Raw genomic sequence first — 16,337 nt, forward strand, 5'->3', positions numbered from 1 at the left:
ATTATTTTTCTATATATCAAACAGGCAAAATTCTTCTCATGTGTGCAGGCAAGGAAATTTTGTGGTCCTGGCAGACCACACTACTTTTGTTTCAATAAAATAGCGAATATGTAAGTGATTATGTATAATCACTAGACACACACACACACACACACACACACACACACACACACACACAAACACTATCAATAAGGTTATTCCACACAAAATATTTTGCTTAAGTGGTTCTATACTTAAAAATGAGAAACTTATCACAGATAACTATTAATAATGTTCCTATCATAGATAATCAACTTTGTTGATCTTCATCAGTTGTTTCCAATTTCTGTTTGGTTAAAATATAAAAGTATTGGCAATACACAAAAAATCCCTGTAACCAAAGCATTTTAAAGTAAAAATGTCCATGATATACACTGCGTTGATTTTGCTGTTGCTTTTGTAATAAAAAGTAAGGTCAGGTGTAGAGCGATGTAAACCATAAATAAAACAGTTCTTTCTTGAAAGCCATACATTAAACATGCCATACAGGAGCTGCCTGAGCGCAAGATGTGGCTGTTCACCTTCAACATTCAACATTTCCACAAAATACACAAGCTACCTATATCAGGTAAGATCCTGTGCACATCCTGCTGCTCCAGTCCATGTTCCCATTCAGCTATTCTCTACACACAGACAGGAACAGGTGCTGGAAGAGGCAGCATCAAAGGTGCGTTTGAAGTAGCGCAGAGAGCGAGAGAGAGAGAGAGCCCTGAGGTGCACGCTGTTTGATGGCTCTAATTCTGCCGGAGCTGCTTAAAGGGCGCTCGTGTCCTGGGCTGTCTGCAGGGAACGGCCCCTGAACTGAGAGCCCAGGCCCCGCGCAGGCCCGCTCTCCTTTATTACAGCTAGAGGGCATTTTCAGCACCTTCAAGAGACGGCCACGAAAAGGCCTACAGCACTAGCACATCCTGGCTCTCAGAGGAAATTCTCTATTCCAGAGCAGTTACAATACAGTACAGTACAGTACAGTACAGTACAATACAATACAACTACGATCGGCATATTGTCTTCACACACAACAACAATATAACTGATGACATTGATGCAAAGTACATAATGAAAATAACACAGTGCACACACTTTACACAATTAGCACTAGGGGCACAAGATGTCTTACAAAGGTTTCTTTTACCCATGGGCATTCCAATACACAAGCCAGAGCAAGTGTGTCAGACTCGGAGTGGAGACTGTGGCCAGGCTCATGGACTATAGCCAGAGCTTTCCTGCATACAGCTGAGGCTCATAGAGCATCCAGTTGCTTCTGCTGCTGATCTGTCATCTTGCCAACTGTGTTAATGATCTCGGCAATTTAGCTAGGCTTTTTGTGTTCAGATTTCCAAGCTACACTGTAATTTGGCGCACTAGGATGCCTAATCAAGAAGTCTAATATCCACCCTCTCGGAAACATCCTTCCAAACTCTGACACCAACCTCTTCAGCTTCCTAATTAAACATGATCTCTGGCTGATCGTCTTATAAATACAGTCAGTGTTGTCTGTGAAGTTCAGCTTGCCATCAGCATGCCCCCAGATACTTAAAACATTCCACAATTTCAACAGGTTTGTCACAGAGAAAGCCTAATGAAGGGCACTGTTAAGAATAAGTTCCTTGGATTTGTCTGCATTAATTAAAGCACAGGAAATGCACCACTCATGTAGAGTGGAAATCTGATGAAAGTAAGGGTTCATTCAACACCTGATCTTAATTAAACAAACCAACAAGGCTATGACATTAGCACATATTAGAACAATTTCACAGTATTGCTCTGTATCCTTATTTCACTGGTGTAGATCCAGAACAATAAAGACAATAAAATACAGCCCTGAGGGGAACCTGTACTTAAATCGACCACCTCTGAATACATTCCCTCGTTAATGACTTTCTGCAATCTGTTAAAAGGTCTTTAATCCAGTGCACCAGCCCCCACTCACATTCAAGTCCTATTAGTGCCTTATTATGCCACCTTGTTCCACCCCCCCCTTCGGTCAGCAAAATGGAGGGTTAGCCTTGCCTCACCTGCAGTTACTGCGTCGACTGGCTCTCATAACAAACCCTACCTCACACTGCTGGACCTGCGGTCACTGCACTACCGAACTGCAGCTCTCCAGGACTTCAAGCAAGTAGACTACAAAGAAAAATTTTAAAGTTCTGTATTGTGTCATTGATTCACTGACTTTTACTTGCGATTACAATTACTAGCCTGGTTTATCAAGCTTGTGACTACTCAAGGTGAAAATGTGACACTAATTCAAGAGAAACCAATACCAGATCAGGGATTAGCGCTACTGTCATGAGTAGCTTCTAGCATTAAGAACGTGACATCAGCAACATCAGACTTCAAGCTTGAGGAGGGAACGGAGATCTGTCAACCTCTCTCAACCTGTTTCTTCTGCCAGTAACAGTTCAACTCCACCCTGATCCTCCCTGTGACACTGCGGCGAGAGAAGGATTCAGTCAGCAGGATTTAACAAGGAAGGGCCAGTCAGTGATGGTATAGTCTATATCCAATGCCCAATATCCAAACTGAAGCAGTGTCTTAACAGTATGAGCCACATAACTCCAGATTTTGCCATTCATTCCCATAAGTTTCTCCTGTGGACAACCCGTATATGTAAACACATACACCCACACGTTAACACATACACACATACACCCACACATGTTAACACATACACACATACACCCACACATGTCAACACATACACACATACACCCACACGTTAACACATACACACATACACCCACACATGTCAACACATACACACATACACCCACAAATGTTGACACATACATACAAGTTGTTGCTTTGTGTTGGAAAACTTCTTCAGACAGCATGCAGGAAACTGCACCAGAGGCTATGCTGGGATATTCTGGGACACTCCTAAATTAGTTATCCACCGCAGATACAGAGGAAATAAAAAGAGGAGACTTCCTTTGACTGGACTACAGCTCCAGAGAAAAATTATGAACTCATATTTCTTATAGAGGATCCCAACCACCTGCATTGAGCATGGGGGTACCCATTTAAAAAAAAAAAAACACTTGTGTTTTAATGAAAATGGTCTTTATTGCTTGTAAGCAACTGTAAAACATTTTCCGTATGCTCTCGGGGGGCCCAAGGCCTCCATTTCCTTGAAAGAGGACCCCAAAACTGATGTCCATTCCTCTAGTCACAGCTGCAGCTAATGATTAGTGCAGGGGTTAAAGTTCAGCTTAATCCACACTTAACTCCGGACCCCTGAGATGTAAAAAGACAAAAAGAAATCAGGAAAGGAGGTCATCTAAGCAGTATAAATGTTCCAAACGGCCCACTCGGGTATTAATTATCCCCACTGATAAACGACACACTGGCTGCAACTGCCAACAGCCTCCACACATCTGCATATGCCTCTGCTTTTTTTCTGCACTCGTTTGAACAAACAGGGGGAAAATCCCATAAAATGCTTTTGCAGATGTGAGTAATTCCTTAAGACTATTACAACAAACACATCTAATGTCACGTTTACTGCATTACATCTGACTTTCATTAAACACAAATGTTTTGAGATGAATGAAAGCAGACAGGGAAGTGCAGAATAGCTCTGTTAAGCCATACATATTATTTGTGGAAATTCTATTAATTGTCCTAAGTCCTTCTTTAATCTAAATGAATTGCTGGATGAATTTCAGATTGAGTATCCACTTAAAGCACATGCTAGGCATACTCTTGGCCATATAAAATAAATTACATTCTGCCCCAACCTTGGGGAAACCTTTGAGCACAATGGCATTCCATATGATAGCTAGCCACAAGTGTTGTTAATGAACAGCCAGGGAGGTTTGCATAGTAAAACTTGTTGCTCCTCACAGTGACAATGCTTCGTTTGTCAAAGGCTAAATTCCAGGGGAAATGAATCTGTCCTTTAAAAAGGGCACAAACCACAAGCTCTACTTTGGCCATTTCATTGCAGGACAAACCTTTAATGCCAGGGCCAAGGGCTTTTATAATATAAACCATTAAAACACTGGTTTACATTCAGTAATGTCACGGAAACTGGTCTTTCGGCTTCTGCTGTTCTATTTGGGATATGCATAATAGCAGTTATAAAGCAGATATATATAAAGAGTGCTGACACAGAGACCCTAAACACAGCACTGTATTGGATGCAGAGTGGAGCTGAAGAGATGATTCTTCAAAAGTTGCTTTAGCTTATAAGCTTTCATTAAATGAATGGTAAAAAATGGGAAAACTCACAGCTTTGTCAATCTGATATTCTAGTGTTGAAAGTGAGTAATACAGCAAGGGGCCAAATCCAATCTCCTGAAAATCATTCTTTACAATTATATATATAATCAAGTGTGGTTTGGACAAATATATTTCCATGTAATGCACTTGACATTAACATTACGTTTTAGCTGGAGAGTTAAGTTGGCTCTCTACAATTACAATACTTCTATTGTATGGCAATGTCATGTTCAATCACTATTACGTCGGTACTGTGCCTGTGCCAAGTGTACACGTATCATGGTCACTGCAGAGTTTTATATAACAAAAATATCAATTTACCACGTGTTCATTTTTTTTTGGGGGGGGCTCATATTCAAACTCTCCCAAATGAATGAGTTGTGTGTGATCAAAAGCGGCCGTTGACAATGAGAATCACTGAGGGAATAAAAAAAAGAATTAGCAGTGTGCCACCCAAGCTGTGTGCACCACCCCTCTCCTCTAAACCCCACCTGAAATCTCTAATCAAGGAGCAACCTCACCTAAAAAGAGCTTATCGGGGCCGGACAGGATCGATTTTCGCTCCTGTTGTTTAAAAACAAAAGTCGACCAGTGATAATGAATTGCTTTACTCCAGTTTGCTTTGGGTGTCCATGTCATCCCTACACAAGAGACCAGACCAGAACCGTGGAGACATTCCACACCGCATATCACTATGGGAACATCTACACAGGCTGACCGGCGTAACACAATCGCTCCCCACAGCTGCTGGGACACAGTGCGTGACTGCGATCAGCAGTACAGAGTGACACGGGAGGTGCACACACACCCACCCACAGAGACACAGTCCCCACAAGCACAGTGTGTAACTGGAGAGATTTTGCTTCTCAAGACTCACTCTGCAACGCAAACATTATGCCACGGACATTGTAATTATAGATAAACGTGTGGGCGGGAGCTTGGCAAATTCATTTAGCGCTTCTGACGATATGATCTAGACCAGGATTCAATTTGTGTCCCCATCTTTAATCTCTTGAAAACAGCCACTGATTAGCAAGTGTCTCCCCCTGAGAAGTTTGGATTACAGCAAGGCCAGCTCCGACCCCCAAAGGCCAGGGGATTTTTTGATGCCAATCTGGTTTAGCACCTGTCCCACTGAGTTAACACTGGTCTTAGTTTCTGGAGACTTACAGATCCATAGACTGATATGAAAATGCATTGTGATCTTAGATACTTGAAGTCTGCACACAGTCATTCGCGGTTTTGATGTACAAAGAGGTGGATGGTGCTTTTCCATAATACTGAACTGTTCAACAAGCAGAGTTAAACAAAACATAGCAAAAGTATCATATTAGAGACATGCAAAACACCTGGTAGCTTTTTGTACCTTACACTTGCTGGTTTGTTTACAATCATAAAATGTGGTAAATATTTCAACCTCATTTTTGAGGACAGAAGCAGCAGCAATGTGCAAAAATTCTGTGAAACAAACACAATTTTTGCATGTTGGGGTTAGTACATAGTGAATAACATTTCTAGATCGAGTAGGGGTCACTTTTTCCCTTGAAATGAGACTAAAGCAACACACTAGATCATCAATGACGATACTGCAATGCAAAAGATGAAGTCTTTAGGCTGAGAATCAATGCAGCAATTAAAGATCATATGGCACTGAACTGCAAACAGCAAGGTCATACCCTCTCGTCTATTCCCAGTTTGGCCAAATCCATCTGGTTGCTTGAATATCCCCCATTATATCTGAGTGATTAATTAGTCCTGTCTCTTAACCACAGCTGATTTTAATGTGTGTACTAGCACAAAAAGGCTTCCTCAACCAGGTGTTGGTGACACACTTAGAATATTTTAATTAACATTTTTGGTTGCCTCTCTATGTTTTCCTCATGTCTGCCTGGATGGTCTGGGCTATTTGCATCCTCTGTATTACCCAGACCCACAAGGGTGTGCACTCTCGCATGCAAAATACTGAAAATTAGATTCAACACTTGCAGTAAATACATCACCATACACTGACAATTATTAAAAGTATTGCCATTATAAGATATCGCAATGTTTTTAAAACACTGCAGTGAAATATATAAATTATTATATGTTTTCAAGACCCCATATGTGCAATACTGTATATTGCAGTATAGTCCATATAAAAGACCCTAACTCAGCTCCTTAGGAAGATGCTCCTTAGATAAATGTAAAAACAAAGCATTTCACTAGGAGCCTCCAATTGTGGTTAATCCTTTCTTTTATTTATATTGCAGTCATGCTGTTATTACTTAAAATAACATCTATCATGCAAACATCTAAAATGATACTTTTAGTGACTTAAGGAAAAAAATTGTGGAAAGCTTGTAGAATGGAAAAAAAAACAGGTGAGCAACCTCACTGCAAAGGTGTTTCAAATGACTCCTCCTCTCTAACAGAAAAATAAGCAGAATGCTTTTCAATAGCTGGTTGAAATTCTGATTATGCAAGGAGCACATGTCAGGTGGGAAAGGGCACGCCACATGTACAGTTTAAATGAGTTTCCACCTCAGGTGGGCAGATGAATGAAAGAGAGACCCACACAATAAGGCTAACGGGCAGCACAGCCTCTGCTCGTTACATTCCCCTTAAAGCTACACGCCATTACATCAATGTTTGCTAACCGAATCACAGAACGCTCCTTCCCACATGTTCGCATTAGCCATTCCCATAATAATTAGTGCAACCGTACAGTAATACATGTTTGTGTTTTACCTCAAGCATTCTACCTCAAGACATCTGCTGCTGCAGAAGTATAACACAAGCGTAATAACTGTCTGGATTCATTTATTATTTTACAAAATGTATTAGCATGTTTCCCAGAGACCAAGCACACCAACATAAAGTACAAAAAACCACAATCCTTGAGGAAGTAAAGTGAGGTCTATTCTGGGTGAAAGTTTTAAATTTAAGGGCTCGGTGAGAGCAGTAGACTGGATTTCGGAAGAACAGAGGAGTCATCTGGAAGAGTCTGTCCTTAACACAGTGGCTGCATAGAGAATGCCAACATTTTCGTCAAAGTCCACAGGCAGGTTGACCGTTCCCCTCTTGGTTTTGAACAAGTCATCCATCACACAACGCCCCTACTCTCCCAGCACCCAGCTCGCCTCAGCAAACTGAATGAAAACCTGGGGATCACCTTCCGTCTCCATGACCTCCATCGCTGAAGCCCCCGCGCTCCCCCCAAAAATCCAATTCTCCCTCTTACCCTCAGAGAACTGGCCACAGCAGGGGTTAGCAAAGTCTGGGAATCAAAGACAGCGATGAATTACCACTCTGTTTGAGGACACAGGCACTTAACACCTTATGCCCTGTACGGTCATATAGATTACCGCCCAATTCAAGCAACTTGTACAACAACCAAGCCCAACTTTCGTTCTTTCCCCCCCCAAGCCCAGAGTCAGACAAAACTGTGAAAAATAACTCTGCATTAAACGTATTAGGTTTCGCCTTTAGGCATGAAACAAATGAGCTTTTTTAACTAATATATTTCCAACATTTTGTGTAGAAGTTGCTGCCTTTACAGATGGAAGATACAGGGACCTGTTACCCCATCCTGTTACAGTCTTTGGGCTTGTGTCTCTATGCTAATAGTGTAAAGCCCAGCAGTAAATTCCCCTACCCTTTGTGTGACAATAGCCACCGTGTTTCACCCCCTTTCTTCCCTGGCTCTTCTCCTTCCGAGGCAAAAAAGAACTTTTAAAAGGCCATTGATATGCCAAATCATCCTGACAGTTTTATTTAATGCCGTGGCTTGTTAACAAGCTGAATAGCAGCCCAACCAGTGTCATGCAGATCCAATCGGGTTACTGCGAGGACAGACTACAATTCTCCTTTCCCCTTCTTTGGGCCGAATTCTGACTGAACTCACCATCCCACCCCCCCTCCCCCAAACTCTTTTTTTTAATCCAGCTAGGGTTTCAGTAGGGATATGCACACAGGGAGCTTTGTCTGCATCCACACTAAGAATAACATCACTCCTCAAGTCATAAAGCTGGAGAGAGAGAGTAGCAGTCTAAGGAAATGAGAAGTGCGAGCATGTTAAAAACAAGCTGAAAATGTGCCATTCACATCTCAGCCTATGGTAGTTAACACATAAATACTTCAAAATTCGGGCATCATCACCACTTGAGCGCATCATCGAGAATACAGTGTAATACTGAGCAAGCAATCCAAGGAGTTGCTGAGCATAAGTGGGTCATGCGATCTGCAGGATCAGATAGCAAACTCTTGCAGCACTGATGTTAATAGGGTCTGTAATGAGCCTCATTAGCACAATGAAAATCAATCAAGCCAACGGCAACCATAAATAATTCAGAGAGCAGGTTGAGTTCGCTAACTCTACTCAAGTGTTTTTTTTCTAGTCCTGCCTGTTCTACTTATTGTTCTTGTCACATATTCTTGTCACAAAAGCAGACACAAAAGTCACATTCCTATAAATGACATTCAAATGTATAAATGTATAAAATGTACCAAAAAAAAAACACAACCAGGAGCCTGAATCTAATATTAAACAAATGTACATATATCACAGGGATATTTCATATGGGCAATACCTTCACTTAGAACAACTTAAAAATGTATAAAATGTAAAACCACAATCAGCCTGAATGTAATATCAACAATGGTTAAACATACTTATATATTTCTGGATATTTCACATGTGCAATACCTTCATCAATGAATCATGTTTAAAGTTCAGTAGATGAGAGGGTTCTGCATCCACAGGTATAAGAGGAAGTCTTTTAACTGTTATGATGAGTGAGCAAAGCCCTAGAACAGAATCTCCAAAGACCATCTCTTTAAAGCCCATGACAGGAAGCATCTAGAGTCTACTCTGTCTGAAATCCGCAGTGGCTACTGAATGTTTAGAGAAATCATGAATATTTCAGAGAATTTCTGAGATCTACAAAATGTTAAAAGTGTAGGGAATGTAGGTCCCAGCGCTTGCCCAGAGCCTTTTACTCTAATTTATTTACTTTCTCTGAGTTCACCACAGCAGAAAGGCTGCACTTTCCCTCAGCTCTTCAGTTCTAACTCTACAGATAACTACAGCATGCAAACACTAGGGGGTAGAAGACAGTGTTTGCACTCAGCATAAGAAATAAACGTGTTGTGAAAATGAATTGTGTTCAATTACGCATACATATATATAGATAAATAGAAAGAGATACACACATGCACGCATGCACACACACACTAATGAATGCCAGCGTGATAATTTCAGTAATTACAATGATTACTTTTTTCATTTTGTTTAATTATACACATCTGTGGTTTTGAGTCACCAAATTATTTATATTCAAATCGTGTATGAGATTAAACCACAGACAGACATTATATCAATGCCAATATGGAAAATTCGTTTCTTTATCTGCGATAAGCATTTTGTAATTTTCAAAGGAAGAACACTATAGAAAAATCCTGAGAGTGTATTGACGTTAAAAGCTGTGTAAGTGCATCATATGCGTCATATGAAAATAAAGCACCAAGTTGCTTAGACAAAGCAAGAAACATCTGCTGGCAATTGTTGGTGAAGGTTCACATTTATAGTTGCACTACAAAGACATGCAATTAAGGACATTCCTGGGGCAACCATTGCCCGGTAACAGTCCGCAATAAATGAAAGCATGCAACCCCTTGAATTTCACCCCTTTAAGATCCCTGTAGATTCTGTAGCCCAAGGACAGGCTTCTGTCTTCACAAACAAATATGCACAGGTCGGGTAGAAGAGAATACTAAAATACAACCATGCAGTGTGCCACAGAGGTTGAGTGAGGCAGAAGTTAACGGCTGTATAGCCAAAAAGTCTCAACTTTGACTTACTGGAGAAACCCAGGTATCATACCCCTGAGCAAAGTGTTTAAAGTGAATTGCTCCAATACATATCAAGCTGTACAAATGAAAAATTCAAAAACACACAGAAAATCCACAATTAAAGATGTTGGCTAAGCATAATGATACTAGGGGAGCCTTTGCCTTATTGTTATATTATTTGAAACAATGGAAACATTACAAATGATGGCAAGGTATTCCGATTCCATGTGACAACAAATAACTCCAAGAGCATAGAATCACTTCCAATTCAGTTTGCTTCCACATGCAAACAGTTTAAATGCATGAGGTTGAAGCAAGCATGAAGGCAGGTTTAAACCACTTCAATATGGCCACTGCCACTTTGAACTGCAGAGATAAGTGGTGCACTTTTAAATGAACAGTAAATAATGTTATATTGTGAAAGCAAGTGAGCAGGTAAAATGTTCCCTGTGCTGCAAAGCTCTTTAAAACACACATGCATGCAGTACTATGATTTATTTACAATAATCACTCCACAAAACAGCACTGAAAAGTACATTTTAGCACTTTAGGCTATGCTTCTATTTCTATCTAAAATCATTGGATTAAAATTCTGATTAAATCCTTCATGTAGCATGCATGAAACCCTCCGCATGCACCATAAATACCATTAATTACAGACAATGATCTTAAACATGATCCGACAGCTAGGCTACAATGCCTTCCCCATTCCACTTATAACCCCATTGGACTATTGAAAGGTTTTAACCTTTATACCTCATAAAGATGTCATAACTGATCACCAAGGAGCATGGTACATACATGCAAACAGTCTGTTATGAGAGCATATACGCCATACCTCCATTTGTGCAGAACAAAGCCAGGGCACTGTTCACCACACACAGTACAAGGCTGACCCCTTTCAGGGTCATCCAGGGCATTGAGCTGGGGGACAGGGGGAAAAGCATAGTGAAGACCATCACACAGGAGTAAAACAAAGATATACTTAATTGTGATTTTCCTGCTAAATCTAACACCCGACCCCACCCACCACCCATAACTGAATATGCATACAGACTGATGTATAGCGGGACTGAACTCTCATTTGAATTCAGTAGACATGGAAAGCAAATGGTATGCTTATTTTTCACTATAAGAGCCTGGGCAACATGAAACAAACTGACATTTACAGTAGTCATTCTAAGAAGCCTGCCACATTTTTCAAACGGGGGAAACTGCTCAGGACATAAACTAGATAATTAATATTAACAGTTTTTAAAATTATTTTTTTAGGAATAGGTGTACAGCACAGCTATATTCTGCTGAGTGGTCTGTTGTGTAGTTAGAAACAATGAGTGTGATCAATCATCAATGTGTAAGTTGGCCAAAAGTAGTTTTGCATAATTATTATTACGCTTTGAGTTAATAAAACCACAAAAAGGTGCAAAATGAAAAAATGACTGTTTATGTACTCATTTAGGCTATTCCGGCAGGTAAACTGCAATAATATTAGTTAGCAGAATCCAAGTCTATTTTACGTAAAAGGATCAGGTGGACATTCCATAAGCGCAAACTTAAAGCTTTTTACAATGTCTCAACAGTGTTTTATTGATAGCAGTGCACACAGCGAACACAACAAGTTCTGCTTTAATTTACCGGTCAAAAAACAATTTTGAAGTGACATAGCCTAAACTTGCTCAAGCAAAAATGTAAATGTCCGACAGACGAATCATACTTCACTAACATAACGAGTGACAGAATGTAAGGCTATGATACTGTATGTTTCAAAATGTTATAAATAGGAGTGCTGTACGTATAGTAACACAGCCTACGCTGTTTCTGGAGCACCGGTGCCGGAGTGGAAGAACTCATTCAGTTGTGTTAACAATGCCGTTCTGACTGCTGTAGCTGATAAAACGCTTAAATGGAACCAAATTAATCCCACCTCGTTGTTGCTACTTACCGATATGCTGGAATGTCTTTTCTTTGATCCGCGAGTAAACATGTCAGGCTAATTTCAGAAACGTGAAACGAGATCACTAATGCAAAGAGACACTTGGAAGAATATCCTAGGACATTCGCTATCAAATCCTCACCGCGACTCTCGAGTTTCCCCAAACAAAACACAGATACGCACACCCCCACACACTGTCCCATTACCCAGTTTCATTAATGAATGACGGGAGAGTCGTGCTCCACCCTACCGGGAGCCGACTGAATTGAATATTAGGTCTAAGAGCTGAGAAACGTGGATGTTTTGTTATAAAACTGCATACTTCCAATTGCAAGGCATGTTTCACACTTTGTAGGCTAATGCATGTTTACATTTCGGGTTTACAAATAGACTATGCCGTACATGTCAATGTTGTCAGCTTTATGTGCCATCATTGATTGTTGTTCCCGACACGATTTAAAACCATGACTGCAATTCGTGGAACCAAATTATTTCAATGAATTTGTGTAATCTCTTCGTGGGTGCTTGCTCAACATCCTAATCTACCAGTTAATTCTATATTCGTGCATGCAAATGAGTTTTGTCAGGGTCAAGCGATATGTTCTGATTGCAGAAGCACATTTGGTCAGGAGTGATTCATTTCACCCTGCATCTAATTTACAAAGCGTTGACTTCTGCCTTCCAGAGAGGGTTTTCTCATGCCAATTCCCTGTGAAGCAAGGCAGAATTGGTTCTCCGACAAGTGTTTGCCATTCATGGAAGGAAAAGGCTTGAAGCACCACTGACAAAGAGACTCAATGCACTCTAGCCTGTTTTTAACGATTTGGCAAATGGAGGCTTTGAGTCTCCAGATATGCCTGGGGTCTCGGTTTTATGCCTCAGCCGGGCATGGTATTGTACGTACTGCCAGATTATGTAATATAATATGTCATTCCCTGTCTGTCCTTTCTGTTTTTAATTTTATATTCTTGTCAAATTTTGCCATTCAGAAAATGGTTAAGGAATACAAATGCACATTGCACTGCAGACAAGGCTTTGATCTGTCTCCAAATTGTATGTGAAATGATTTTGTATGACTGTAGCCTATGACACGAGCAGGGTCATGGAGGACTTAAAACATCTTATGAGCTGAAATGTATGCGAAGGTTTTTTGGCAAAAAAAATAAATAAAAGAACGGTGTACGCCTGTGTAATCCCCTTGCTTTGTCTAAACAAAGCCATGGCCTTCGGACTGTTCCTGACACCTGTGGCAAAACTCCAAAACTGTTCCAGACAGTCCAGCTGTGATTCCTCCTATACAAGGCTTTCTGTAAGCAGGCCCCCACGGAGGACTCTAAAGTCTCCCTAAAAAAAACCACAGGCCATCCCTGCTTGTGAGTGCACAGAAAGCTGGAGGTTATAACACCGAGTGCAAAGCTTTGCTTAATTACCCATTGGAATAAAAAAGTCAAACGGGGGTGTAAATGTCATCAGTTGATCTTGGAGTTTTGTGGCTTTAAAGATGGTCCTAATGTAAAAGGGAATGAGAATTTATTGAGAGTAATAGCTAATGAAGACCACCTTCGGTTCATTTGAAATTAACTGGTGAAAGTTGCAGTTATTTTTGCTTCATGGGGGTTTGATAAGTGCTGAGGTCATTGCTTTAAGTTTTGTTAGATGGTCTTCGTGTAGATGTGTGTGTGTGTATACATGTGTCTGTAACTTGCTTCTCAGTCTGGCTTCAGTATGTATGTTAAAATAAACATAACAGCATATACTGTGTAAGTGTGTACACATTTGTAGTATAATCCCAACCAAGCTATCCTCCCAGTTCACAAAATGCACACTTTAGCTCATTAGATGTAGTTCAATACCCTCTGTCCCTTCACCTTCATTTGCCAACATCGCAAAATGTTTCAATCATTGGCTGGAAAACGGTTTATACATGGATTTGTAATTTCACTTTTTCTGAACAGTAAAACATTGTTGCTAATGCGACACCCATAGTAAGAGGCACATTTTTGCATTCTGTCACCTCAGGTTACCCTTTCAGGGAAAGAGGGATTTAAAGGATAACCACAATTATAGAATTATGAATCAAAGTTCCTTCTACCTGTTGAAGTAATAGGTAGATGCCTGTGCCTACAGCCAAATGGTCAAAGAATATTGCAACACACACACACAATTATAGTTATAAATCAAAGCTTCATCTACCTTTTGAAGTAATGGTGCCTACCTACAGTCAAAGGGCAGTCCAATTTGCCAAACTCAAAACGTTGCATTGACACTGTGCCACTGTAGCACCATCTTGATGTTTAAAACCAAGTGCTATCTCAGCCTTATGAATGGCCAAGCGCAGTTGTGACCACTCAGTTTCAACATCAAGGTTTTCGAGGATGGCAGAGACGATTTTTTCAATAAGATTTCTTAGGCAGTTAATTGAGTCTTGTGAGTTTAGGGCAGAACAGTTGAGCCTCTTGTTGGGGGCTTGTTTAGGATAGGAAGGGTGGATCTGCAGTCTGAGCTTAACTCTGATCATGCGATGGTCAGTCCAGCAGACAGCACCACACATGGACCATTATGATCAGCACCTCCTTGAGACTCACCTGATGGACAATTATGTGGACCAGGAGGTACCAATGCTTAGAGCGGGGGTGTTGAAAAGATGTATTGTACTTGTATTTCAGCTGGAACATTGTGCTGGAGACTAACAAGCGTTAAAAGCCTGAGCCCAATACTGTTAACTTTACCAGTCCTGTGTTGGCCAAACCTTGTTCCATAGAGTTCTGAGCCCACTCCCACATTAAAATCTCCTAGGAGCAGAATTTTATCTTCTTTTAAGACCTTTTTTTAGAACAGAGTCAAGGGAGCAGTAGAAGGCTTCTGTAACGGACATAACCCCCGTTCCTGCTAGGACACTATTATTATTAATATTAATATTATTATTTACAATTAACGGGTTTTAGCTGTGTATTTAGTCATGGTAGCGGTTGTTAAGTGCGAGTACGCCACTTTCATGAATGTAGTGCGCACCATTTATGTTTGCCGGCTTGTCAACTCAAACACATTCGCTACTGTACATCTGTTCACCACCATAATGTCCTGCAAACAACTTAAACATATACAGATCTGGTTTCAAACATAAAATAGATTTATTTTAGTATACCACGTTCGATCAACGCAATGTTAGAAGTTGCTACTAACCGTTGTTTGTCCAGTTTGTTCCATATTCAAACTCGAATGACGTAAGCTGAACGTCACGATTCTGTGTAATTTTATTGGAAGCGATGGACAAGAAGAATTAGCTATTTTAGACAGGGGGAGAACATAAAGTGTATTCCGTAATATTTTCTAGTACCTAATTAGGTGATGATGCGAGTAAAAGAACATATTAATGAATGTGATATTGTGCAGTACTACATGGATTTTACAATCATATTACTATGTATTTTTTATCTTGAATTAACATCATATAATTCATGGAATTCGAAGCATTACTTCAAGTAGATAAAAATAACACTACGTATTATATACCTTATACCACAAAGAGCCACACCAAAACTAGTTTAAAGCACAATACCTACCTTGGATAATTCCTATTCGCTGTTAAGAACCTGTTTCCGAAAGCCCTTCATAAATTAATTGCAAGGTAGCATGGACCTGTATGGAGTAGACATTTGTCAGAATGTGCACAAGCTCATTGTGTTTACAAAAGGAAACCGTGGAGACAGTAACCAGTGACAAGAACAGGTGAGAATAGATTTGGACTTAAGCCCCACACATACAACCCCCTGAAAGAGAGATCAAATCAAGTAGAACACACCAATGAAACACAAACATGATCCATTAAAGACCCACAAATAGAGCTAAATATGCAGCTCAGTGCTTTAAATTACATTGAAGACTATAAAATAAATAAATCAGTAAATGCATTAAATTGATTCCAAACAGAGAAGAAAAGGTGCATGTGTATATTGTACACATACATTAAAAAGAATTACTTGGTTACTAAGTGACATTTAACAAGTGTTAAACAAAGCACAGAAGACAGTGGCATTGCTTTAGGAAGGTGATCATTTCCACCATCACCCTTACATGCCTTACATGAAATATTGTTGCATTACATTTTTTTCTTTGCCTAACAGACACCCTCATCAATAATTTACAGAGCCTACACAACATTCATTTAACATATTATCATTTTACACAGCTGGATGCTTTATTTACTTATTTTGCTCAAGGGTGCAGTGCTCCTCCAGGGATTTGAACCAGCAACCTCTATGACAATCCTAACTCTCAATCCACTAAGCAACACTACCTGCTCAGGATT

At 40.2% G+C, this 16,337-nt stretch overlaps 1 protein-coding gene across 2 annotated transcripts in view; it reads right to left on the minus strand.

Moving 5' to 3' along the window:
* prickle2b (prickle homolog 2b) overlaps positions 1-15,682 on the minus strand; it is a 71,395-nt gene extending 55,713 nt beyond the window's left edge. The window contains exons 1-2 of one of the 2 annotated variants that reach the window (XM_035389486.1): positions 15,592-15,682; positions 10,934-11,019 (exon numbers count right to left, since the gene is read on the minus strand). Coding sequence is in view for 1 of the 2 variants with exons in the window: in XM_035389482.1 (XP_035245373.1) it covers positions 10,934-11,019; positions 12,038-12,079 (128 nt within the window). In the remaining variant the exon portion in view is untranslated. Of the gene's footprint in view, positions 1-10,933; positions 11,020-12,037; positions 12,218-15,591 lie in introns of those variants that run through there. The other variant, XM_035389482.1, reaches the window with a different exon arrangement.
* Positions 15,683-16,337: the final 655 nt, after the last annotated feature.

Source organism: Anguilla anguilla, chromosome 13 (assembly GCF_013347855.1).
Source record: "Anguilla anguilla isolate fAngAng1 chromosome 13, fAngAng1.pri, whole genome shotgun sequence".
Lineage (NCBI taxonomy): Eukaryota > Metazoa > Chordata > Actinopteri > Anguilliformes > Anguillidae > Anguilla > Anguilla anguilla.